Source organism: Rhipicephalus microplus, chromosome X (assembly GCF_043290135.1).
Source record: "Rhipicephalus microplus isolate Deutch F79 chromosome X, USDA_Rmic, whole genome shotgun sequence".
NCBI classification, from domain to species: Eukaryota; Metazoa; Arthropoda; class Arachnida; order Ixodida; family Ixodidae; genus Rhipicephalus; species Rhipicephalus microplus.
The window spans coordinates 122,194,369-122,221,691 of NC_134710.1; the positions used below are offsets into that span (position 1 = coordinate 122,194,369).

Consider the following 27,323-nt stretch of genomic DNA (forward strand, 5'->3'; position numbering starts at 1 on the left):
CAAGCTGCCCGTCCGTTCTCCCGACCAACACCCCAATTTCAGAACCCATGCATTGACACACTCCGTAAAACCGCCCCATATGTTTTGCTTGTGGTTTTGCTGGTCACGTAGCGCACTTTTGCCGATGGCGTGAGTTTCTCATACGTGACGGCGTGCGGTCAAACGCTTACGACTTCCCACCGAGACCTCAGGCTGCATCTGGCCCGACTGACGCCACGGACGCCATTACAATTCGCCACAACTTCAAGCGCCAGTCACCTTCCCTTCAGCGCCATTCTCTTTTCCCTATGCGACGACGCCCTCCCCCCAGCCTTGAGGTAAACTTTAGACACCGCCGTTCCGGAGGCAAGAACTGTGCAGCTTTCGAAATCTACATGACGTCGTATCTCGCTGTCTCCATCGTAGGTGTACCTGTTTTAGCACTGGTCGACACTGGTGCCACAGTGCCTGTTATGAATAAGCAACTTTGCCGTAGACTCAGAAAAGTAACGACGCCTCTGTACGACTTTGTTTTGATCAGTGCGAGTCGCTGCGTGCTTTCGCTGCGTGAACGGCACGCGTTGTTATTGCAGACCTAATTTATGCCGTTGAGTTTGTGGTGCTGCCAAGGTGTTCCCGTGACATTACACTTGGCTGGGAGTTCCTCTCCAATCAACATGCTGTCATCGATTGGGCCCGGGTCAAAGTTGAGTTCTCGCCGTTATGTGGCTCTGCTGCCGTCGACTCGCCACATTCAGCTGCAGAAATTTTTGTTGCCACCGACACATCAATACCCGCTTTCTCATTTGCGCTAGAACCACTTTCTTGTGACGTCTTCACTGACTCGACTGTTATTTTTATGCCGTCTGAAACTACTGTGTACCGCAAGTGCTTCCCGATCGCGCTCTTCTCACCATTCCTGATGGATCAGGTGCAATTCATTTCTAATCCGTTTCCCTCGCCTTTCGTATTACTGCGTGGAGAGTGCCTAGGCCTTGGCGATGACGTTGATTCCTTGTGTCCACATGTTGTTCCTCATCACTCGACATCAATTCCTACTGACGCCATTGATTGCTCGGCATTATAGTCTGAACCATCATTCACCGATGCACTTTCTCGCTGCATTGATCTCAACCTTACGGCCCAGCTGCGCGTGGAAATCATTGCTTTCCTCGAAATCTTCCGCACAAGCTTTGACTATACGAGCAACCAACTTTGGGCCATGCCTCAACAAGTTTCTCATCAAATTGACACTGGCATTCACGCACCGTTACGTCAGCGTCCATATCGCGGGTCGGCGCCTGAGCGTCGTATCATCGCCGAACAAGTTGATGACATGCCGAAACGTGGCAATATTGAGCCCTCTTATAGCCCGTAGTCCGCCCCAGTTGTTCTAGCAAAAAAAAATGATGGATCAATAGGATTGATTTTGCGTCAGCTACCACCCATTGAATTAGATCAGCCGCAAATATGTTTACAAGCTACTTCGCATAGAAGACGCCATCGACTGCTTACAAGGAGCCCTGTTCTCGTCGCTAGACCTTCGCTCCGGTTATTAGCAGGTTCCGATGGCTGAGGATGACCGCTCCAAAACAGCTTTTGCTACCCCTGATGGCTTATGTCCGTTCAACGTTATGCCGTTCGACCTATGCAATACACCTGCCACTTTCGAACGCATGATTGACAACATCCTCCGTGGACTCAAATGACAGACATGCCTGTGCTACTTTCACGACATTGTGATATTTTCATGTGACGTTTGAACACATCTTCAGCGTCTCGATACAGTGTTCACTTGCCTCAGCTCTGCCAGCCTACAGCTCAACTTAAAGAAGAGCTGCTCTGCCGCTCGGCAACTTCTCATTTTGGGCTATACCGTCTTTAGTGATGGCGTTCTTACGGATAAGACAAAACTGCGTGCAGTTGTCGAGTTCCCTAAGCCGAATACATTGAAATAACTTCACAGCTTCCTCGGCATATCTCGTATTTTTATCGTTTTATTCGGAACTTTGCCTGCATCATATCGCCTTTGACTAAACTTCTCAGCTGCAACCAGGATCTTTCCGGGTGGTCACCGGCATGTGATGAGTCCTGCATTCGCCACACTCCATCGCCTTCTTACATCTCCTCCAATCCTGCGACATTTTTATCTACTTGCCTCAGCTGTAATCCACACGGACGCTAGTGGTGTCAGTCTCGCTACTGTGCTCACCCAACGTAAACCCGGATTTGATGAATACGTCGTCTCCTATGCCAGTCATGCCAATTCATCAAAGCGGAAGCCAACTATTCAGTTACAGAAAAAGAGTGCTCGATCCCGACCGCAGCAGTCGCATTTCTATGGAGGCGAAATGGCAAGATGCTCGTGTACTGTGCGACGTTAGTGCACGTAAAAGCACACCAGATGGTCAAAATTTCCGGAGCCCTCCACTACAACGTCTCTAATTATCATACCATGGTTTTGGGACGTAAAACCCGGCATATTATTATTATATCCACTCTGATTACACGTTGCTCGTAAAACATGCTTGTTGTGGCCGCGGCAGTATCGGATCTCATAGTGTATTACTGCTGGTATCACGGTACTGTGCACTGCACTCGGTGAACCGCATGAGTCAGACTACAGCTCTCAGCACATAATTTTTTTCCGAGTGATGATCGATGTAATTCAATAACATTTGTTGGCAGGTAAACATTGGCGAAGCATTGATTCTAAGGGTTACAGCACATACACGTACTGGAAAAAAAAAGAAAAGACAGAACAAGCAGAGACAGAACAGAGTGGTAACTTTCAAATAACAGTTTTTTAATGAAGGCAGCTTGAGGAGATCCCACCAGTTTTATCACAAGCGCCATAACGTCACCTTCTTCCACGACACCTAGAGATGATCTCCCTGGGATGTGATATAAGCTCACGCTCTCCTTTGAAAGCAAGATGGCTCGTTCTAGCGATCTGTTTGACAAGAGATGATTTCTTGCTGTTCGGTAGAACAGGGTGACGTAATGAAGGGTACAAGATTGTTGGAAGTGGCATTTTTTTCTTCGTTTCTTCTTCACTTGGTGATATTTTATCTTATATTCAAATGGTCCGCGTAGAAAGATACAAGCTACAGAGCAGGAAGGTAAGACGATTTAACGTAATCAATTACATCAATTACTCTAACAGTTACCTTTGCCGGACAGTAATTGGTTACTGCAATTCATAACATTTATTATGATAATTGTAATTGTAGTCGGCAGCTTTTTTTTGGTTACATGTTGAAGTATGGTTTCGGTTACATACGTATGGTTATCTGGCCAAAACAATTCAGAATACACAGGTAAATAATTAAAATGGTAAAACACCCGTGCGTGCGTTAGATTTAGGGGCATGGTAAAAAACCGAGCAAAAGAAAGTTAATCTGGAATTTCCCATTGTGGCACGCATCACAATCGTGTTGTTCTTTGTCACGTAAAAGCACATAAATAATCATTAAAAGGAAGGATATGTTGTGCGAGCCATAGCGACAGCTCAAAATGGTATTTTGCACACCTATGATTCAGAATTCGCGATGTTGTATTTGATAAATATTACGAGTATTTTTCCTCAGTTCGTTTTCACCCGAAGAATGCGTTTTTTAAACGTACTTTTGAATGAAATTTGCCGTTTTTTTTTTTGGACAACTCACTGACTCTAGAGCATCGTTTAAAATTTTTCTTCGGTGAATCCTTAGTTCACTAATAATATTCCTATTGAGACGTACACCACAAGGCAGCAGATCATTCCCTTACACCAGTGGTCTCAAACACGCGACTGGTGGATTCACATGAAATAAAGTTTTGCGACTTTGCTAAATAGTATCAGCATAATTTTTTTCGCATATTGCAATTCATAGCGCTTTGTCGGGGTAAGTGACAGAGACGAGACTCGCCTCACGCATTCTTTTTTTTTTTAACTCATAGGCACCGCATGCGGTCACTGAGTTGAAACACCACCTTGGAACTAAAACACTCCAGAATGGGCGCCCAAGTTTCGAGTCATTCTGAAAACCAGTATCGATATGTTTTTCGAAACCTGACGTCAGCTCCGCTTCAGAAGGGACCATACAGGATATGGCAAACGTGTTACTTCAATTGACATTTTGTTCACACTCTCTCCATCCCCATCGCCCCACGATCCCGCCATTTTTAGTGTGCCGGCCCTTGTGGGAATAAATGTTGCGACTGTGGCCCGCTAACTGGGGCAAGTTTGGTGCTCTTGACCTAAACGCTATATAGTTTTGATTGGCTGATATGTAGGGTTTAATGTCCCTATATGATTATGACAGACGCCGTAGTGGAGGGCTCCGGAAATTTCGACTCCCTGGGGTTCTTTAACGCGCACCAAAATCTGAGCACACGGGCCTACAGCATTTGCGCCTCCACAGAAAATGCAGCCGTCGGAGCCGGGATTTAATCCCGCGACCTGCGGGTCAGCAGCCGAGTACCTTAGGCACTAGACCACTGTGGCGGGGCAACACTATATAGTTGAATTCAGGAGACATATAAAACAGTGTTTCAGAGAAGCCAGCCCGGAGGGCCTAGTGGTTATGGTGCTCGACTGCTGACCCGAAGGTCGTGGTATCGAATCCCGGCCGCATTCACTGCGTTTTCGATGGAGGCCAAAATGCTGGAGGCCCGAGTAATCACATGCTTAAGGGCATGGTAAAGAACCCCAGGTGGTCGGCGTCTACTACGGCGTTCCTCATAGTCATATCGTAGTTTGGGACGTTAAGCGTTTACAGTTATTATTATTATTATTATTATTATTATTATTATTATTATTATTATTATTATTATTATTATTATTATTATTAAAAATCAGCCCAGCAGAGGTGATCTTACCATGACGGAAATAACAAAAAAAATGCGATATCACTGTGCAGAAAAAAAAATCGGCAGATCCCACGTACCTAAAGGAATCGACGTTATGTGGAGGGAAGGTGACAGTGTTGCAATTTTTCTTTTGAGCAACAAGTCATGAAATAACGCTAAATATATGTGCAAGCGTGGTAGGCACAGACATATGCTGAAGAGTTGCAGATGTTTATATAACCAGTTGTTTACACTTGCGCAACGATGCCAACTGGAACATGCGTATTAGCAACACCAGAAGCTGATATGAAGCGATGATGCTCCCGAGGATGATGGCCCTGGACACTGCTACATTAATCAACTTCAGCGCATGGCAACTAGCCCCGATTGACGTTAACCCTATGTGACGGCTGTATCAGAGAACTACATAGGGAATGTTTATAAAATTGGGTAGGCAGCACTTCAACCACTATTGACGTTTCACGAAGATTAGGGTATATTTGAAAAGTAGTTCCGAGACCTGGCGTAGCAATGTCATAAAATGCTTCATGGCCCCGCAGTATGCTTGGGTTCGATTCCAGCTGAGACCCTGACATTTATTCTTTGCATTCGTCAGGTCGACGCTATACTGATGTCGGGTATTTCTGAACGCTAGCACGTTAAGATTGCCTATCTGTGTTCTCGTCATTCCTGGGTATAGATACTAAGTGTCAATCATCTGTGGCACATACCCGCATACTAGCGGCAAATAACCACCCATCGGTATGTGCCACTGTCTGGTGGGAAGTGTTTGACGACGTACGCGACGGGATTGTGACATTATTTATGTCTTGACCAGCGCGCCATATTCGTCAAACCATCTTACCCTCTCATGCTAGTTTTGGTTCCCGCCAAGTTAAGGGAGTGACCACGAGAGCACCCAAACGTAAGTGGATAGATAGATAGATAGATAGATAGATAGATAGATAGATAGATAGATAGATAGATAGATAGATAGATAGATAGATAGATAGATAGATAGATAGATAGATAGATAGATAGATAGATAGATAGATAGATAGATAGATAGATAGATAGATAGATAGATAGATAGATAGATAGATACGCTCAAAGTCACCGAAGTTCGCTAAAAATGCTTCGCATTTAATAATGAGAGCATCTGATATCCCACCACAGAAAACGTGATTGAACTTTAGTTATGGCCTCATGCGGGCCCACTCGATCATAAAACACCGCGGGACAGGCGAGCTCGCTGCGGCGATCCGGTGGGCATGCCACGGCCATCCACTGAACCATACTTGTGCCGGCACAGTGACGCGCGTCGCTTTGTATCGTCTGCCGCAATGTTTTGGCGCGCCGGTTGGCTCAAAGGCTCAAAGGCATCAAAGGCATCAAATCACAGCATGTTCTACACTAACTAAAGGCCAGCTCGCCGCGAAGATAGTATGCTATAGTGCACTCTAAGCAAAGTTCACTTCAGCGCTGTGCAACGCAGACATCGGTGTCCTAAGCAATGTAGAGGTACGTACATATCAACAATCACTGCGCCAGCGCAAGCTTACATCCATGCGGTGGCCATGTTGGCTGTACGCTGATGCTCCGCCAAGCCCACTGCCTGCTTCCAATACAAAGGTGCACGCTGATTGATTGATATGTGGAGTTTATCGTCCGAAAACCACCTTATGATTATGAGAGACGCCGTAGTGGAGGGCTCCGGAAATTTTGATCACCTGGGGTTGTTTAACGTACACCCAAATCTGAGCACACGGGCCTACAGCATTTCCCCTCCATCGGAAATGCAGCCGCCGCAGCCGGGATTTGATCCAGCGACCTGCGGGTCAGCAGCAGCCAAGTACCTTAGCCACCAGACCACCGCGGCGGGGCTAAAGGTGCACGCTATAACGAACAGTAAACTGATTATAAACACGACACAGCGTTACCATTAGTGAATTTGCTTGCTTGTATCGTCAACTTCAGTCGCTACAGCGTGAAGAACGAAGTCTTTTCTGTCATACCAGGCATCCCGCACCTCAATTCCTCGTTTTAGTCACCGAGTCCAGAAGATGGATGCAAATTATTAAATAAAACTAACATTGCTTGAGCTGCCCGGGCATGCGCGGGACCTCGAACGCCCGACGCTCCATGCATGAAGCGCGAGTACGCGGCCCACAGGCATAGGTCGGCAAAACTGGTAGAGCTCGCTCAGACTCGCCCATGAAAATATTTTGCGCTCAAGACTCTCTCAAACTCACACTCACGGAATTTTTTCTGAGCCGGACTTACTGAGACTCACACTCACCAACACATTACTTACCCGGAGTCGCGGACTCTCAGACTCAGGCTCATGACTCGATCTGAGTCTGAGTGAGTGCGAGTGAGTCAACTCATGAGTCCGTTAGCCCAGAATCATCCTTGTCGACCAATAGGCCAATGCTTTTTGACATCAATGTATCACGCAATCAGTGCTCTTCATTGCGACTTTTGAGATAGTGCCTTCGAAATCGAGTTACGGGTGGTTGCAAACCAGAAAGGCCTTTTTTTTTCAAGAGATGAAAACATAAGAAATATTAACGAAGAACTTCCTTGGAAGAGTTGGTGGGGGGGGGGGGGGTATAGGTGCTCTCCAATGTAATTCACGCCTCTGATCAATACATATTGAAATAGTGTATGAAAGTCACTTTTTTTAGAATACGTGCGAGTAGAACTGAGTATAAACGTGAATCCAGGTAAGGCTGATAGTAATGCTGAAGATCAGTAGACAGGTGCACGTGAATGAATGTCTTAATTAGCTGCCTGGTAAACTTGGCTCACTGACTATATTTTGTAAGCACTGAAACCCGGGAAACAGGTTGGACACCTTTCTTTCTTATTTTTTTGTGTTGAGGTTTTTATTATTGTCAGATCTCTCACTCTGACCCCATGTCTCTGGAGTCGCATGCCAGTGCATCTTAAACAATATTTCGTGCCTCGGACATGGTATAAACACCGTGAGAATCTGACGGACAAATGCAGCACAATTAAGATAACTGTGTGTCTATGTCTATGAACCATGCAATTACGCCAGAGCTGTTACGGACGATGCAGCTCGGTCGCCGGATTAACTTTCACCACGCCACAGTTCCCCCCCCCCCCCCCATCTCTCCTCACACACACCGGGAACGGTTAATTACGTATTTGCATGTTTTTTTTAATTATACGTTCATTCGCCATACCCGCTATAGTGAGGCGCTCGTCTGCCGACTCACAGGTCATGGGTGGAGGCGGAAATGTTCTAGGCCCGTGTGCTCGGACTTGGGTGCACGTTGAAGAACCCCAGGTGGTCGAAATTTCCGGAGCCCTCCACTACGGCGTCTCTCATAATTATATGGTGGTTTTGGGACGTTAAACCCCACATATCAATCATCAATCATCACGGGTCATGGGATCGAACCCCGGCGGCAGCGGCCGCATTTTTGGTGGCGGCGAAAATGCTTGAGCCCTGTGTGCTTAGATTTGGGTGCACGTTAAAGAACCCCAGGTGGTCGAAATTTCCGCAGCCCTACACTACGGCGTCTCTCATAATCATATGGTGATTTTGGGACGTTAAACCCCACATATCAATCATCAATCATCACGGGTCATGGGATCGAACCCCGGCGGCAGCGGCCGCATTTTTGGTGGCGGCGAAAATGATTGAGCCCTGTGTGCTTAGATTTGGGTGCACGTTAAAGAACCCCAGGTGGTCGAAATTTCCGCAGCCCTACACTACGGCGTCTCTCATAATTATATGGTGATTTTGGGACGTTAAACCCCACATATCAATCATCAATCATCACGGGTCATGGGATCGAACCCCGGTGGCAGCGGCCGCATTTTTGGTGGCGGCGAAAATGCTTGAGCCCTGTGTGCTTAGATTTGGGTGCACGTTAAAGAACCCCAGGTGGTCGAAATTTCCGCAGCCCTACACTACGGCGTCTCTCATAATCATATGGTGATTTCGGACGCTAAACCCCAGCAATTATCTGAACATTCACTCGCGTATGTGGCAGTAAACCAACATTAAAGCTGAGTCAACGGGGTGGCTTGAAATACTTGCTCTTATTGTGTACGTTCGGCGCACTTGTCGATAGCGTGAGTAACGCAGCCTCTGTGAAACACCACTACTGGGAACTAGACCGTTGCCATATAGCAGTGGCGTTGCCTCCCCCCCCCCCCAAAAAAAAAAAGAAAATACGCTCCTGCTATATAGCCGCCAAGCAAGTTTTGGTCGATCAGTTTCGAATGGTCTAGCGAGGCGCATAAGCATATATAGGCTTCCAACGTGGGCTTTAGTACGTCACCGCAGCGAGGTACATTGACGGATTTTATGGGCCTTTGGTTTTCTCTTTTCAACGCGTTCTTGATATTTGTCGCTTTTACTAACCCCGACGTTTCATGCCGTGCGTGACCAGTCGCTCTAAATTAACAAGATACCTGCCCCCCTCTTCCCTCTTGCCAACTTTATTTTTATTCTGTTCGCAACAGCAACGATCGTCGCGATGCCGAGGTTCACGGGAGATAACTACCATAAAATGCCACGACTGATAACTCGACTGTGATAACGAAAACATCGACAGAAACTTCATGAGAGAGGCCGAATCAAAGCATCCTCAGGGCACGCCGTCGCTGACTCTGACCTTGAACTATAAGACTGGTTTCCCCGCTTTCCTTCTCGTCTGTCGCCAGCGCGATATTCTTTTTCTTTGTGCGTTAGTATGTGTTTCGTTGTTTCACAAAGACTCCGCTTCTTATTCGGTTTTTTTTTTTCCTGCGTGTGTGTAGGTAATGTCAATGTGTGGAATGTCGTTCCACCTGGCAAGCCGGCCTCTTCTGACCTAATTATTTTTTAAATTTTCAGTTGCTGTTCGAAAACATTAAAACGCGCATAGCAGTGAATTAAATGGAACGGTGCTGCTGCATCATGAAACTTTAATGGGCTTAAAGATGAGAAAAGTCACAGTTTTGCCGCGAGGGCGAAGCAATGAATGCGAGAGCAGGAAATCGCAATGTCACACGAAGAGCGAGAATCACCTCGATACTTGCAATGCACAGCTGAAGCACAAAGAAGGACACTCAAAAAGAAAGCACAGGTATACACAGGACAAGCGTGAACTAACAACTGTCTTTGTGTTAGAGCAACGCGTTGCAAGTATCCGTAATGTAGAACCCGACGCCCTGATGCATTTTCCGCGACCGCTCTGCGTCTCCTGCTGCATGCTGGCGTCTAACGCAAGATGCGCCCGGTGTTCTCTATCTCTCTCTAAGTTTTTTCGTTCCACATCACAAGCGGGAACAAAAAGGAGCCATTCTTTCGTCCGCGTGTCAAGGGCAGCTTTAAAATTGAATGAAAACGTAGGAGTATTGCGTGGTAGAAAACACGCCCAAGCTTATCCGAGATCTGCGAGCCGCCAGTGGTTAATGTTGAATATAAATAGCCCACCTTTATTACCCCACCGCACGCATGGTGCGTGGTTGAATAGTCTAACACTGCGCAGCATATATAGCGAGGAGGATTCGCTGGTTTGCGGTATATATGTATATATATATATATATATATATATATATATATATATATATATATATATATATATATATATATATATATATATATATATATATATATATATATATATATATTATAGTGAAATGTAACAGACAATAATGCCAAGTAATGTATAGGGGAAGGTATTAGAACAAATGTAATGTAAATAAGAAGAAAGAAAAGTGGCTGAAAAAATAACCAGCCGTGAGCAGGAATCGAACATACGACCTTCGAATAACGCGTTCTATGCTCTGCGTTCAAGGCTCTGCGAACGCGTAATTCGAAGGTCGTATGTTCGATTCCTGCTGACGGCTGGTTATTTTTTCACCCACTCTTCTTTCTTCTTATTTACATTACATTTGTTCTAATAACTTCCCCTATACATTAAATTAAATACCGCAACATTCACGTGATAATGGCATGTCACACATTCAAAATGTGCTACCTTTGTAGAAACGGTATACAGTTCTCCATAGACTTGGAAGATGATTAACGTAAGATTTCCTTCGATCTTATAATGTGACTGTGAAAGTGGCTCTAGGTATATCGCTCTGTCCTGAGATGAGGACGAAGCTCACACACACACTTTATTAGCCTTTCATGGGCATTCGTAGACATTTCACGACTCTAACGAACGCATGCAGCATTGCTTTACATCATAAGCGAAATATAAAATATTTTAGCCCACACATGCGCTAAAGTAGCGCTTCGTTGCATTTCGTGGCATGATATGCGAGCGCCTCAACATGCCACAAAGTGCTACCACGCCACATAGAAAAAAGATAGGACGAAGAAATGAAAACTTGGTTTAGAAGAGAAACCAGATCTGTTAACGACTGCAGGGTTGTGTGACTGCTGTCTGATATAACAATGCAGGCTACAAACTACAGAATCACCGATTCAGTGCCAATCGCATTTGGGTCAAGGGTAACAAAGAAACAAAAGAGCTCCTCACATCTGGCACCAAGCTGACAACACGTTCCGTAGAAGCCGATGACAAGACGCAAGACCGTCGTCGGCCTGTTTGGTTGAATGAGCGGTCGATTAAGGTAGTCCTTGGGGGGCCAATTTTCTCGCTCCTCGAAGCGGCAACTATATGATGCAGGTAACCGGTTTGTGTGGCCGATGCATGCCAGACAAAACTGTTTTGGACTGAAACGGCGAAGTGAGGAGCAAGCACAACTCTCACATGTTACTTCCTCATCTTCCGCCAATACAGACAGGCGGTTTGAAGGCTCAAGAAAGAAAGCTCGAGCAAGTGCCCAAGATATCAATGAGTAAAAGAATTCTTAAAAAAATAGCGATTCATGGCATAAACGTCGTATAGTATACGTAATACTTGTCAGTGAGAGAATTCTTCACGCTGCATCTTATACTTCAGCAAAGTTGTTCGCCTACACTGCAAGCAAAAACTATCCAAGTTTGGGGTTTTTGTAGCTCATGACCTCTGGAAACTCTCTCGCGTTTAACATTACTACCTCGTGTAGGAGTAAAAGATGGTACATGACATAGTTTTACCACCACCTCTTAGTCAAGTAGTAAAAGGATGTTGAAATTCAGTTTTACCACGTAGGGAGTTTTCTATCAAGTGATTTTTTACCTGCGTTTCAGAGTTTATTACCACGTGACTGCAAGGTGCAGCTGCTTCGGCGGCTTTTGCCCCATACCCCCCTTGTGACGCTCTGAGTGAATCCTGAAGGTACGCGAGGACCACAGATGTTTTTTTTTTTTTTTTTTTTTGCATCGCCGTGCCTCAGGACTGACCTCGAGTCAATGCACTTTTACTGGAACTGGGGGCAGCATAAACACAACAAGCGAGAACAGCATAATGTGAACGAAAAGAAAAAACGGGGGGGGGGGGGGGGGGGGCTCTCAAAAAAGAAAGAAAACCTGCTGTGGAAAGTTGTCCTGCACAGTGGGTATGGGCCACGGTTGTCTATAGACAACCGTGGCCCACACCCACTGTGGAGAATCGGTCAATAACCAAGGTACGTAAATTAAACCCATTTCTTTTTATTTTCTGCTTCTTCTTCGTCCTTGCTTTTTTTACTTTAGCGCGAAGGTGTTGAAGCTTAAAGGCACCTGCATCTAGCCGCTTTTGATGACATTTTCAACGTTGGCAGACTGGAATCCTAGCTCACAAAATAGTACACCGGGTAAACGTTCTGCTCGATGAAGATGGATGGTAGGTGATAGTGAATCATAATTTACTCCTGTTGTGCTTTAGTGCGTTTTAAAGCTAGCTAGGTGTCAAGCGCAAATAGCCGCGGCACTTGCTCTTCACATTGATAGGTGACGAGATCAACGCCCGCTAACGGAGCTTTTTAGTGGCTCAGAAAAACGAAATTGAATGATAGCGTCTTCCCGACGTTCAGTGTAAAAACTTCTTAGCCAAAAAGAACACTTTTAATTGCACCAAAGCGTAACCACACGCGCGCTCATAAAACGAAAGAGAATAGCAACTTTTTCGTCTGAGCTACTTGTCGCAATATTTTCCCACGTGTTTCTTCACTAGCGAAACAGCGAGCGTATACAGCTAGATATAATTGTAAATATCCAGGTTATGTCCACGTGTTGAACACGCCGCACGCCCGCGGAAGACGGAGGCGTTCATTTGAGACGTTCTATATAGAGTGTCAACATCCGTTACGCTACGCCGGCACGTGCGCATCGGTCAGCCGGCATGAGCAGGCGATTTGCTGTGTTTTACCGCCGTCCGTAAGCTACCAAGGTCGCGCTGAAGCGAAACACGGTCAGGGCGGGCAAGGAAAAGCGAAACGGGAATAATCAAATTGTCTTACCCCTCGATACTATTCTCCGATGACTGTCCAGGTACCTTGGCCATTTCGGAAGCGGCGCGTTTCGGACGTGGCAGTACGACGAACACACAGCGGCGGATTTTCAGTCGACACGCGGCTTTCCTCGAGCGATTAAGCGGGAGAGGGCTTCAGGGAAAGGGGCGCCGCCTTCTCGGCCAATCACCATGACCAGCGGCGCAGACTGTTGCCTCACAGTGCAACCTCCGCAGCGGCGGCGGCCGCCAGCTTCGGTGCGCTCTCTCCTCCGCTGCTTATGGTCCCGATGACAATAGATTGCCGCTAGTTGGCCAAACCGCGCCACCCAGCGCGATAAAAATGCGTGTGCCTAACCGAGACTCACCTTTCCTTTTCGCTTTCAAGATAATTCCCACTATCGCCGTCTGTGTCAGCGCCGACGTGAGAACGCGCGGAGGCCGGCGCCAATTTCCTGTCGGCGTTTCCCGCCTGAACACGACGATGCTACAAGTGCAGAGAAGGAGCGCCCAACGACGGCACAACACCACCTTTGCGACAAACGTCATTCGCCTCCCCGTTTTTTCTTTTTCTTTTGGTGGTATATGCTGAAATACATAGAAAAGGAGTGTTGGCTGCCTCGCGGCAAGCGTTTCTGATGTAAGAGGTAGAAGTACTATCAGCGTCAAGTGAAACCCGAACAGCGGCAAGCCTTCGCGAGGGTATAGTGCGTGCCGTCCACCTATCACCGTGGACAGGCACGCGTATATGCGCACAGTTGCCGAGCAGGATGCGCGCTCGTGGTGATAGGTGCACGGCACGCACTATACCCTCGCGAAGGCTTGCCGCTGTTCGCTTGACGCTGATAGTGCATCCAGAAACTGTGGCACACACCCGCGCTGGGGGATTAGCCATTGAGTGGGTAGTTCTCACAAAATAATTTAATTTTGTTAGTTTACGTCTTTTAAAATGATAAGAGTAACGAAAGAAAAAAATAAGTATCAGAAATTGACAAATACAAACTGTGGATACAGAAAATGAAGTGAATAATTTCAACAAAAAAGAAAAGCTATTTGAAAACCAGGAATTTAGAAGTAATGATTGTGAATATTTTCATCTTTTTCTTTTTGGAATCTCGTCATAGATAACGCACATTTTGTTCCCCACGATGATCCAAGTGGAACTACACAAAGAACGCGGCAGACAAAGCGAAGTTTTGCTCATAAAAGCAGTTACTTGCATACTGACAAAAACCACAGAAGGTAGAGGCAAAGTGTACCGATGTAGCATTCAAGCTTATAGAAGGTGCAGCTGAAATAGTGCCCTGCGGTAGTGACATATTCGCACTTGCAGAGTGCAGGCCTGGAATTCTACATTCGCCTTTAGACATAAAGAACACTTTCGGACGTACGTTAAACAATTAACCCCAGGTGGTCGAAATTTACGGAGCCCTCCACTACGGCGTCTCTTCCAATCATATGGTGGTTTTGGGACGTAAAAACCCACATATTATGATTAGCAAGATCACTTTCTGCTGCTTCGTGGCTCTTGCTCCCCAGCACGCACCTTTTAGCCTTCGTAGGAGAGGGCGAGCGAGTAGCATGAATTGCCCGTAGGACTTGTGCACGTCCGGAGAAAAATAGAAGGGTAGGTCAGGGGAGAACAAAAGCTTCATAGCTGAATAAGAACAAGAATCAAATCAGAGTCCAAGATATGCGACGAGATATAAAAAGTGTGAAAGCATCGGACTGGGGGACGCGTCAACGAATGGGCCTTGAACGGTGGATAGCGCTGGGTTATCGTTAAAGGCCTGGCCATACGTGGAGGTCGTGGCGGTGGTTAGAAGAGGAAGAAGGCACCTAATTTCTACAGCCCAGTAGGGAGCATGGCGCAGTGCCTAACCATACATACGCGTTGCAGAGTGCCAGCGCTTGGCTTTGACACGGCGCTACCTCCTCTCCCTATGGAGGGAGATGAGAGCGTAGCCTCACGCCCTCTCTCTCTCTCTCTCTGTTCGGAGAGGGCGTGGCGCCGCGTCTAAAGGCGACGCACTGACAACCTGTAACGCGCGCATGTGTTCAGGCCTTAACTTTAGTCCTTTTCTGTTCTTGCGGTGTTTTCGTGCTTCATACGAAAAACGATGAATTGAATCTTAGCTGATGAAGAATAATAATTTCTGGGATTTCACGTGCCAAATCATGATTTGGTGATGAGGCAAGGCACATGGGAGGGCTCCATAAAGTTAGATCATCTGATGTTCTTTATTGTGCCCTGACTCCACATACTACACGGCCCTCTACAGCACTTCACCCGCATCAAAATGTGGGGTAGGGTGACCAAGGCAGTTGTGAATGAGACATGATATATGAAATCCAAGCAGTACAAAATAGTTGGAAATAAATTCAAGAAATCCATTTATAAGAATCGAAAAATAAGAACCAAAATGAAATTCCAGCTGTGCAGGTTGCTGGTATGCGAGGAACAGAAAGGGAAACGCCGAAGCGCCAAGCAAGGATGTTGAGTGCTCTCGTCTATAGTTGCAGCTGCACTTTCCTATCCGCTGAAATGAGATCGACCATACTTTTTCTCACGACAGAGAACGCACGATGCAAGAAACGCATGGTTCACCGGTCGTACGCCCGAATTTGTGTTCTCCGAGTGATCTCGGGCTTTGGGGATGCACGCACCAGGTTCCTTTTCTTGATAATCACGAGTGTCAGTTTCGAAACTGTTCGCTGTGCGTGATGCGCCTGGGCAGCGCACTGACAACATCACTCTGCAACGGCACTGCACAATGGAAAATAAGTTCTTGTTCCTGGTTTGTTCTCTGTTTTCTTCCTTGAGTTCTCCCTTGATTCTATACTCGTGGTTGCTACTAAATACATTGTTACATGCTGCATTTTTTTGTTCCTTGAGAAATAATTTTTTTTTATAATTATGGTTCAAACGCACCTTTTCTTTGCAAGCTCTATGCTGCTTAGAAACTTTATACGGTTCACTTATTTACACAACAAGGTTTTAGCAACACACCATATTTGTGGCGGATGTTACAGGGCGTCTTGCTGAAAATGGAGCGTCTGATATTTGCGCCCAAAATCCAGTTGCGTGAATTCAATCATACGTGGACGCCTTATACCGCAACCGTTAATCCTATAATCTGTGTAAGTGAGACCCATTTAGTGATAGGGGGCGGGGATATCAGCATAAGAAACTTCGAGTGACGGAGAATAAGAGATTGAGTTGGAGTGTATCGATTGACGAGGCGATAGAAGCGAGTCCTAATGGCAGTAGGGAGTGACAATAATATAATGATTGGTGGGGTTGAAAGTCCCAAAACCACGATTTGATTGTGAGAGGCACCGTAGTAGAAGGCTCCGGAAGTTTTGACCATCCACGGTGTCCTTTACCGTGCACCTTAATCTAAGCGCACGGACCTCTAGAGTTTTTGCTTCCATCGAAAGTGTGGCCGCCACGGCCAGACTTTGACGCCGTGGCCAGCATATAAAGAGAATAGGAAGGCAGGGAGGTTAACCAGAAGGTAGTATCCGGTATATGCACGGGGGTTGGGGAATAGGGGGGTTGAAAAAGAAATAAAGAAAAAAAGAAAGAATTAGGGAAACATCGCCAGTTATAGATCCCACGAAGTATAATCGCAGGATACGGAAGTAGATCGCAGGAAGCCTAGTAGCGCTTGTAAGCCTTCTTCTAAAATGTTAAGTCTGGACGATGGTGTAATAGTCTTCTGATAAATGCTGGTCGTCTAACACAGAAACAAAGAGATTGTATCTGTGTGGTTTCATCAGGACAGTCCCGCGGAACATGTCGAATGGTTTCTTTGTCGCCGCAGCGTTCGCAGGTGGTGGTGTCGGCTATCCCTATTCAGAACGCGTTCGCATGTAAGTCACTAAAGGACTCAAGCTGATGCCGAGCGGAAGAAAATGAGTCAAAGTGCACCAAGGTGAATGCGAGCGGGTGAGAGTTTGAGTGGTGAATTCTCGCTCGTGGGAGTATGTCAAGTCAGTGAGATCTGAGAGACAGGTGAATGCGTGCTTATTTTTTTTCTTAATTGGTAAAGCTGCATGTCCAAGTGGCTTAAATATGTGCGTATGATCTTTAAAATATCTTACTATAAACACAAAATGTGTCTGTCCACTGGAAAGCATGTGAATAGGGCAAATTTTTTGCTGTTATGGGGAGAACCAGTGCACTAGCGTCTATATCTGTTCAATGCAGGAATTTGCGAAAAACTGTCAACGTATACTAATTAGTAATGACTGTCCGTTGCTTAGTTGCTCAATACTCGCTCCCTATACTTAGCAGCGCAGGTCAGCAAACCTTGTGAAACTCACACAGACTCACCCATGAATAATATTTTGCGCTTAGGTCTGACTTAAACTCATGAATTTTTTTTCTCAGCCGGACTCACTCGGGCTCATACTCACCAGAATTTTCTTCGACCAGCCTCACTTGGACTCAAACTCGCCAAAATATCACTCCACCCGACTCACTCAATCTCAGACTCAAGGCTTGATATGTGTCTGAGTGAGTGCGAGTGAGTCGACTGATTAGTCCGTTAAACCAGAATTTCTTAGCCAGCTTCGGCGACTTTGAGCGTATCTATCTATCTATCTATCTATCTATCTATCTATCTATCTATCTATCTATCTATCTATCTATCTATCTATCTATCTATCTATCTATCTATCTATCTATCTATCTATCTATCTATCTATCTATCTATCTATCTATCTATCTATCTATCTATCTATCCGCCTACGACTTTCAGCTATCGTGAACTTACTTACAGCCTTGTCCTGTATTTTTTACTGGTGTTGCGCTGTAAGTTCACGATGGATCCTAGCCAACTGGCCCAACTTACCGTCTGACTTTCAGCTACCCTGGCCGTTTCGATGATGGGATCTATACCAAAATGTTTATGGCATAACATGACTGTATGATGGACATAACTGACTAGTCAACATAAAAATCATGACATGCGTATCATGAATGTCATGACTTACGTGTAAGGGTCTTGCTGCTCTTGCGGTGGTGTCGTTCACATGACTTACTGCAAAGCTGGTATGGTATTACATGACTGCATGGAGAACATAAGTGGCAGGCCTTAATGTAGAAATAATGACATGGGTGTCATGTAAGAACATGACTACATTCAACGCTCATGATGCGCTTCCGGATGTTTAGCTAGCTTCATATATAGGGAAGACAGCCTCAAGTTTACGCAGCGCCGTTCACCGCCCCAGCGGTAAGAGGGCAAAGCTCCGGTCGCTCTGACGGGCCGCGCTTGCTGGGTTTTCCCATTGCGTGCACGGAAAACGTGTTCTTTGGGGCGCTTATATCGCCTTTTGCGTGCTATAGGCGGCGCTCCATCATCATCCTGGAAATCAGGCACGCACTGCGGCTGCATTGTAAGCAGCTGCAAGAATTTAAACATGACGAAGACCTGAAATTTGCCCGTCAAGTTCCACCATTTCCAATGCAAGCAGTGCGAAAAGCAAAGGTGTCAAGAGTGTATTGTGGCAGTTTGCCTTTACTCCGCGGTCGCGTTACTCTGAATATTTTTGTCGTGCACAGTACTACAAACTATGAATTAACTGAAAAAAAAAACGTGATGACTGGACTCATAATAAGCAAAAGTGCGTTTAAACTGAAACTACAGCAAATAGAGGACTGTTGTACATTTCGCGATTGGGAACTGGCTTTCCGAGACAACCATTGGTAGGGCGAAAGCGGTGGAGCTTCCTAGCTTAATACTCTCAAAATACCGTACTGTGAGCCCTTCAAATGTTTCATTCAGCTGATGACTGTAGACTTCTCGTCACCGCTCAGTGTAAACAGATTTACGCTGCGGGTTCACGCTGAGCGTATATACGTACAGGTGTTGCAAGCTACACACACCAATAAGTTAGCATGCTGAGGTGTTGCGATGCTATTATCGAAGTCATGAGTTTATTGAGGAAGGAGAGGCGAGACGGCGGCGATGAGCCCATGCCGAGGACACAGCTTTATTTGGGACGCAGGCGGAGTCGCGGCTGCAGCGCCAAGCCAGGCCAGGAGTTAGGCCGTTCTGAATTCCTCGTGGCTCCCGCATCATGTTCTTGTTCTTTTTGCCCTTCCCTTGTGGCTCACTGTGGGGGATCGGCCAATAATTGAGTGGGCACGAGCCACGTGGATCTCTTCTTTAGTGCGGCAGATGGCCAAGACTGGCACGACGCTACAAGTTCAATTCCCGAGCTGCATTTCCACGGAAGCGAAACGCAGTAACAGTGCGCTCAGATTTTGGTGCGAGAATGGCAGAGAGGGCGTTTTGGTGTTGCATATTTCAAGCGTATGCTGGTATGACGCTAAATGTAAACAGAAGTGACCCTCGGTGTGTGTGCACCCTCTGTCCGTTGTCGTGGCGCCTTACACTTCACATAGACTTAGGTGCACAAAAAAAAAGAAACACTTCATGTGGCCGGAATCAATCTGGAGTCCAACACCACGGCGTGCCTCCTATTGATATGATGGTTTCGGCATGTAAAATATTATATCCTTGCATGCGCCTGAGCTGCGGGCGATATACAGCTGCCGCTAATACAACGAGTTGAAAAAAGAGCCAAGGCATATATAAAATTTTCGATGATTTTGCAAACTTTGACGCAGTTATCAGGGGAAAATGTCGGTCTAACTAAAAACATTCTCCATCCTAGTGAGTAATGTATGATATGATGACGACCAAGCCAGCTGTCAAAACGACCAAATCGACATTCTAATCAGTGGGCACCCCCACCGTGGTGGTCTAGTGGCTAAGGTACTCGGCTGCTGACCCGCAGGTCGCGGGTTCAAATCCCGGCTGCAGCGGCTGCATTTCCGATGGAGGCGGAAATGTTGTAGGCCCGTGTGCTCAGATTCGGGTGCACGTTAAAGAACCCCAGGTGGTCTAAATTTCCGGAGCTCTCCACTACGGCGTCTCTCATAATCATATGGTGGTTTTGGGACGTTAAACCCCACAAATCAATCAATCAATCAGTGGGCACGCTGACAGTGGTCAGGCGTGGATACTATCCGAAATTAAACATGCACTGTAAGAAACATGCATGGTCAAAGTGGACATAAAATACCTTTGTTCTTGTGCGCATCTATATACTTTCAAAGGAGCTGCGAAAAAAATCAAAGGTGTCATTGAACTTACGATCCAACCTTGTTAATATCCGATGAAAACCTCGGCAAATGTGAAACTTTAATGAAACTGAACGCTGCGTATTGCAATGGTACCAGTGACTCAACAAAATAGACGTACTTTAGTTTCTTCACATTGACCTCCTAATAAATTTAAAGCCTCGTGACAAACTGGGCACTCAAGCAATCAAAATCCGAACGCTATATGCAAACGCACGCGAAAGCGTGGTGGTGGTTTGCCGACAGCTACGAGAAGACATGACTGCCGCAGCAAATTCGCGTTTCACCGGTAACATACATATAGAATTTAAATCACTTTTAATGTCATAAAAAGGCGGCTGTTCACTATCGACATGCACATAGCACTCGCTCAAAGACATCGTGTTTGACTTGCTTGGTACCGCAAAGGTTCTCAATGATTCGCTCTCGGTTATGATGAGATTCACAATATGAAAAAGTTTTTACAATCTTTTCAAACCCTCGGAACAAGTGACAGGTGACGCTGCACGTGCAGGGTTACCAGACAACAGCGCGTGCAGAGCGCGTGAGCCTGCTGAGACGGCGCAGACAGAAGGCGGAAGCGGGGTACTGAGCGACCGGGATTTTTCTTGAAAGACGGCGAAACGCGCGTGGCACCGCGCCCCCTGGCCGAGGTTGGGAGGCGTTTAACAAATTTGGTATTACGTCACACGAACGGACGACGAAGGTAAACGACACGTCCAAACACGATAATCATGACATGCGTGTCATGTAAGAGATGACTACATGGTACGCTCATGATGCGCTCGTCGCCGTTTTGCTGGCTTCACATATACCAAATTTGGTATTACGTGACGTGAATGGATGACGAAGGTATTTGACTGGTGCAAACATGATAATCGTGGCATGCGTATATTGTAAGAACATGACTATATACCACGCTCATAATGTGCTCGCGGCCGTTTTGCTATAGCGTCACATACTACTAAATTTGGTATTACGTGGCGTAAAAGGACGACAAAGGTAACTGGCACATCCAAACATGATAGTCATGATATGCGTGTCATGTAAAACATGACCACATGCTACGCTCGTAGCGCGCTCGCGGCCATCTCACTAGCTTCACATACACGAAATTTGGTATTACGTGACGTGAATGGACGACGAACACAAATGCCAGGCGCCAACATGATAATCATCACATTGAAGTCATTTAAGGCATAATTGACATGCCTACACTGCTGGGGCTAATATTTCAAACGTTAGTGGTGCCGTCGTTACGCGACTATAAAGAACATACTTGCATCTTATCCAGACACCTGGGTGCGCATAACCTACTTAAATTCAGTGTGTACTACGTTCGTCCACCTCGTAACGCTGTGAAGATTTTGAAGTGGCATATCAACCTTACTCATTCGTGCTTCGTATATCATTGATTCTCACTGTACGTGGAATCTGCCAATTTTCAACTTTACGTCAATGCTCTTTGACGCCAATATCTCACGTGATTGGGGCTGTTCTTGGCACCTTTTGATATGCTTCCTTTGAATAATAATTAGTGGTTGCAAACCACTAAATGTATTTTTTGAAAGAGATGGAAGCGTAAGATAAATTCATTAAAAACGACTCTAGAAAAGTTGGCAGGGGAAATCATAGCACCCCCACCCCGAGCGCAATTCACGCCTCTGTTCATTGATTGATTGATATGTGGGGTTTAACGTCCCAAAACCACCATATGATTATGAGAGGCGCCGTAGTGGAGGGCTCCGGAAATTTCGACCACCTGGGGTTCTTTAGCGTGATCACAAATCATAAAGCACACGGGCCTACAGCATTCCTGCCTCCATCAGAAATGCAGCCGCCGCAGCCGGGATTTGATCTCGCGACGTGCGGGTCAGCAGCCGAGTATACCCTATAGCCACTAGACCACCGCGGCGGGGCACGCCTCTGTTCAATCGATATTGAAATGGTGTATGAACGATATCGCTTTTGAATACGTGTGGGTAAACATGAGTCTAAACGTTGATTCAGATAAAGCTAATAGTAATAATGAAGATGAGTAGGTAGCATCTGGGATAGACTAAACGATGTAGAACACTCTCAGACCCACTCGAGAAATATACCTTGCGCTTTGGACTCACTCGTACTCACACTCACCAAATTTTTCTTTGGCCGGGCTCACTCGGACTCAACTTACCAAAATATAACTGACCCAGACTCACTAAGACTCAGGCTCACGACTTGATGTGAGTCTTAGTGAGACCGAGTGAGTCGGCTCATAAGTGAGTTCTGTGCTTAGCAGACAGGGAGCGAGTGTATAAAGGAGGAAAACTTCTCGTAAACATTTCTCACTTGCATCAGGCGTCCCTCCGTGAGTCATATACGGTCGCCAAGTGGTGTCAATGCTTTTGTGCTGCCGGCGGGCAGAAGCCTATAGTCTGTGCCACGACATGTACGGGGAAGGAAAACCATGCAACGGCAGCTATAATAGGGTGGTTTGCTCGTACGACCGTCGTGACGGTTTATCATTGCTATATTAGACGTTGCTACTTCTTAGCGGAGTGGATTAGGGAACAAACCGGGGTTACGGATATCGTAGTTGAAATCAAGAAGAGTAAATGGACATGGGCCGGGCATATAGGAAGTAGACGGGATAACCACTGGTCATTAAGGGTAACAAACTGGATTTCTAGAGAAGGCAAGCGGGTTAGGGGGAGACGGAAGGTTAGGTGGGCAGATGAGATTAAGAAGTTTGCGGGCATAAATTGGCAGCAGCAAGCACAGGACCAAGTTGACTGGCGGAACATGGGAGAGGCCTTCTTTCTGCAGTGGACGTATTCAGGCAGATGATGATGATGATGACTTCTGAGAATACGCTTGTAAATGACGATTGACACGATGGTGACACGATGACGCGGTGATTCATTAAAGTAACAGTATGTTCGACAAGGACAGTGCAGTGCAAGGCGAGAGAGGATCAGGCATACAAATGAGTCAGCGGACAGAAAAGCGGAGAGGTAGCAGAGCGTCAGAGCTTTCTCGAGTCCTGCAGCGGACGTAGTGAATAAACTGACAACTACGCGGAACGTGTCTCTGTGCTTGAATCAAGTGCTCGTACGGTGAACGTTCCATCAGATGAGCTGAGAGATGATCATCAAAAAATCCAGGCGTGGCTTCACTATCGCCTACACCAAGGGACAGCGAAGCTGAAGAAAAGCCTCAGCGAGAAAACCTCTTCGCTGTTTTACTTGTCTTCCCTCTCGAATTTCCTCGTCACCCTCCTCCTCGATTCCCTTTCCCGTTTTACTCCATTCCTTTTCGGCTCTCTTTATCTATTGCCTTTATCCTAATTAAGATAGCGCTGACACGCAAACACAAACAAATAAACAAGGAACCACTGACACGAGCGCTGACTTCCAGCAGAAATTTTTATTCAACACACACGTATACATAAAAACGCACGTGCCATCGGGAACTGCATGTGTTGTGTGCATATGCATAACGAATATTAAACAAGCTAGAGAATGGGCCAAAGAATGTGCGTGCTTTTTCGCGCCTCCGCTGGCTTGTTTAATTGGGATACTAAAAGCAGGCTAAGAATCGGTACTGGATATAACTAACTTTCTTTGGAAACCTCACGACATTTATTTCATGTCTTTTGTGAAAATGAGTTGCCCAAGCAGCTGACATTTCTTGGTAATTTACGTTGCCGACAACGAACCAGGTAACTTGCGTATACTTGCGCTAGTGAAGTCAGATGCAACTGTTTACGCAGAACCATCCGCTAGCTTTGAGTCATAAAAGCGCACAGATAGTAAACCGTACGTACAAATGGGGCCGGCCGAGCTGTACGAAGAGAAAATGTATTGGCCCTGCAACACTTTTTCAACATTGTAAGAAAACGCTGCTGATCAGTAGTCGAGGCTCTTAAAAACATGCCAGCCAAATATTATAGTGCAGCATGTGGCTGGAATAAAGAATTAATGTTCAAAGTCGGATACAAATCGTTCTCTATTTTGTCGACAAATGATGCCATAAACCAAAATGAACGCACAGTAAGCCCAATATCCGCGGCCACTTATTCGCTAATTTTAGCACCGTGAGCTGCATGCATAGTTACAGTGGCCGTCGCGGTATGTCGGCACGCACTCGCGCGAGCGATCACGCTAAGTGTAAGCTCCGCGTTCGAGAGAAAAAGAAATCAAGTGCTTAAGGTCACGACACGTGCTGTCGAACGGTTGCTTTTTGTCCGCTTGTCATCCTTCTCCCTGCGTAGCTTTCAGCGCACTTGCTGGAACGAAAGGAGAGAGAATGTGCTAGAAGCGTGCGCCACATTCCGGTAACTCTGCTCTTACTTGAAAGATTATAAAAAAAAATGCGCCAGTCGATTCGTCTGGCAATAAGCTAGTTTAACAAAGCCACCCGAAAATTACTTAAACAAAAGTGTTGCAGGGTCATTTTGATAATATTAACTTTTTTGTCAAAACAAATTTCTGATGAATACTTGAGACTAATTTGCGACTGTAATCAAGAGTCGTCACAAATAGCAGCTAGCAACATGCTTTCACAGCTACTAGATCTAGCTGCGCCATAATTGTGCCCTACACTTGTGACTTCAATTTATTGCTTCGAAAAGCCAGATTATTGGTCAGAGCGATGCGCTAATTAGACGCCTTTTAGAGGTACATCTGGTTACCTTGTTTCAATATGTATCTTTTTATATGTTGCGATTGCACATAGCTAACTAGCTGTGCTGCCGAAACTGCATGTTTGATCCCTGCTGAAGGGGCCTTATTTCGATTAGGATGAAATGCAAATATGCTCGTGAGCTAAGATAAAGGTGCATGCATGTTAAAGAAGTTCAAGTGTTCAAATCAATTCCGGAGTCTCCCCCCTCCCCCCCCCCCCCCCCAAAAGTTCTGCAAACTTTTTTTTGTGCAAATCATCTGATCATGGTTACTGCACGTAAAACGCCAGTATGCATGTTTATTATAAATAAGTATGGCTTCAATAAACACTTTATAGACTGTTTCAGAGTAACGTTTCTTTACATTACACGATAAACAGTGTACATTACGCGTATTTGCGTTTAACGTAAGCACACGTAATGTACAATGCTGTATACACTTTTTCGGGACGTTACGGTGCGCTTGTCACACGGCAACGCGACTGTAAAAGATGCCGTTAAAAGGCACGCTATAATCGGTGACTCGTGTAAAACATGTCCAAGCTAAGGCAACGAATTAGCAACCAACCTGTCGTTTCTATGCCGATGGTCGCGGGAATCATCGACGGAAAGAGTAAACATTTATTTAACGATCAAAAGATCGGCTTGGCCTTGCTGCTTCAGGAAAACGTCGTCAGTCCGCCGTGACTTGAGAGCGAGTGGCAGCGACAACCATGCAGCCGAAGCTGGTCGTCTAGGCAGGTGGTCGCCAAGGCTCTCTTGCAAATTACAGTAATGTAAAGATGGATGAAGGCTGACGAATGCAGAGTCGATTGAGAGGTGTCAATTGCAAACACTTACCATGCCGAACGATCACGAAAATAGAGACGCGCTATTTGAGACAAACACTGCAGGTATGCATATAAAGAAAGCGAATGTTAATTTCAACGGTTGCTGGCAGTCGCTGATATCCACGGGAACTAACGCAACAGCGGGAGCCGTGAATGCTACAACATTCACGTACAGTCGAGTGCATAATTTTAGAGACCACGGGAGCACGTGCAGAGGCGCGTCGCTGCGCCTTCTGGCGGCTGCACGGCTCTGTCCGGGAGCGCGTACTGCGCACGCTCGTCCCATATCACCCGGCATGCCTGCCCTTTCGCTCGTTTCAACGGCGCGCATCTCGAAACGATGCGGACGGTGCAAGGTGTCACTTCTGTAGTCGCTGTGAAGACAATGAAAAAAGCCGAGTGCTAATGTGACGACAGCACATCATTTGCGAGTTTCAGCGTGCTGCACATAGTGCACGTTACTCCTAGGCTATCCGCGGCGTGATCACATTTTGAATGTCGAGTTAGGCAATCAATAAGCTCAGCCAGCAGTGTTGACTTTTGCGGTCTCATTCGCCGAACTAACGTAGTAGTACTCGGTCCAAATATCATGTGTCTATAAACATGCATGAAACCACCAAACGTCCAACAGCTGCACTGTGAAAACAAACTCGGTTTATTAAGGATAAATCCTTTATTAAGGCCGCTGCGGTGGTGCAGTGGCTTCGATGCTCAGCTGCTGACCCGAAAAACGCATCTTCAAGTCTAATCGCGCATGCCGTATTTCAATAGAGGAGAGATACTTGAAACTAGTATACTGAGTGGACGTTAGAGAACCCCGAATGAGCAAACATTCCCAAGACGTTACTTCGGTGGAGCTCCATGTAATATCTTTACAATAAAATTTATTTCTCTCTCTATATCGTGGTTCTGTCACGTCGAGAGCCCACACTTATTATTGGAAGGAGTCGGGCCTCAACCCAAGAGTTTCTAGAATTTGAATTTCAGATATTCATCTGTCGTCTTCTACTACTCTAACTATAAACCCCTATTGAAGTCAACCCATTAATTGGATGCATTATAGTAGATTAAAACAAGTAAGCGTGAATTAATGCGGATTGAAACGTGCAAGAGATGTCGAGTCTTTTGATATTTGGGGGTATCTTTCCTGGATAGCAGTTATAGCTATCGTTTTTTTTTTTCTGGTTTTAAGAACAAACTGTTTATTTATCACGTTTCCTGGCTATTCATTCTAGACGCGCGATATTCAGTGGTTTACTGCATACCACTGCACGCGCGATATTCACACCAAGAAATGGAGCTGGCATAACGTCTCCAAAGCAGAGCACAAAATTCTTCACTGCAAGATGAGCATATCACGCAACTCTGTTTGAGAAAAGCTGAGAAACTGCATGTTTTCTGCGCTGCATCAAGGAAGAAAGCGCATTGCATGGCGTGCTCGAGCCATGCTATTACATTAGAGGCATTTTTGCCGCTATATATATTATCGCTCGGGAGTGCACACG

At 46.0% G+C, this 27,323-nt stretch overlaps 1 protein-coding gene across 2 annotated transcripts in view; it reads right to left on the minus strand.

The window, feature by feature from the left end:
• LOC119176382 (purine nucleoside phosphorylase) overlaps positions 1-13,426 on the minus strand; it is a 35,900-nt gene extending 22,474 nt beyond the window's left edge. The window contains exon 1 of one of the 2 annotated variants that reach the window (XM_037427638.2): positions 13,174-13,426. In XM_037427638.2, coding sequence (XP_037283535.2) covers positions 13,174-13,217 — 44 coding nt within the window. In that variant the 5' untranslated portion in view covers positions 13,218-13,426. Of the gene's footprint in view, positions 1-11,327; positions 11,402-13,173 lie in introns of those variants that run through there. The other variant, XM_075877553.1, reaches the window with a different exon arrangement.
• Positions 13,427-27,323: the final 13,897 nt, after the last annotated feature.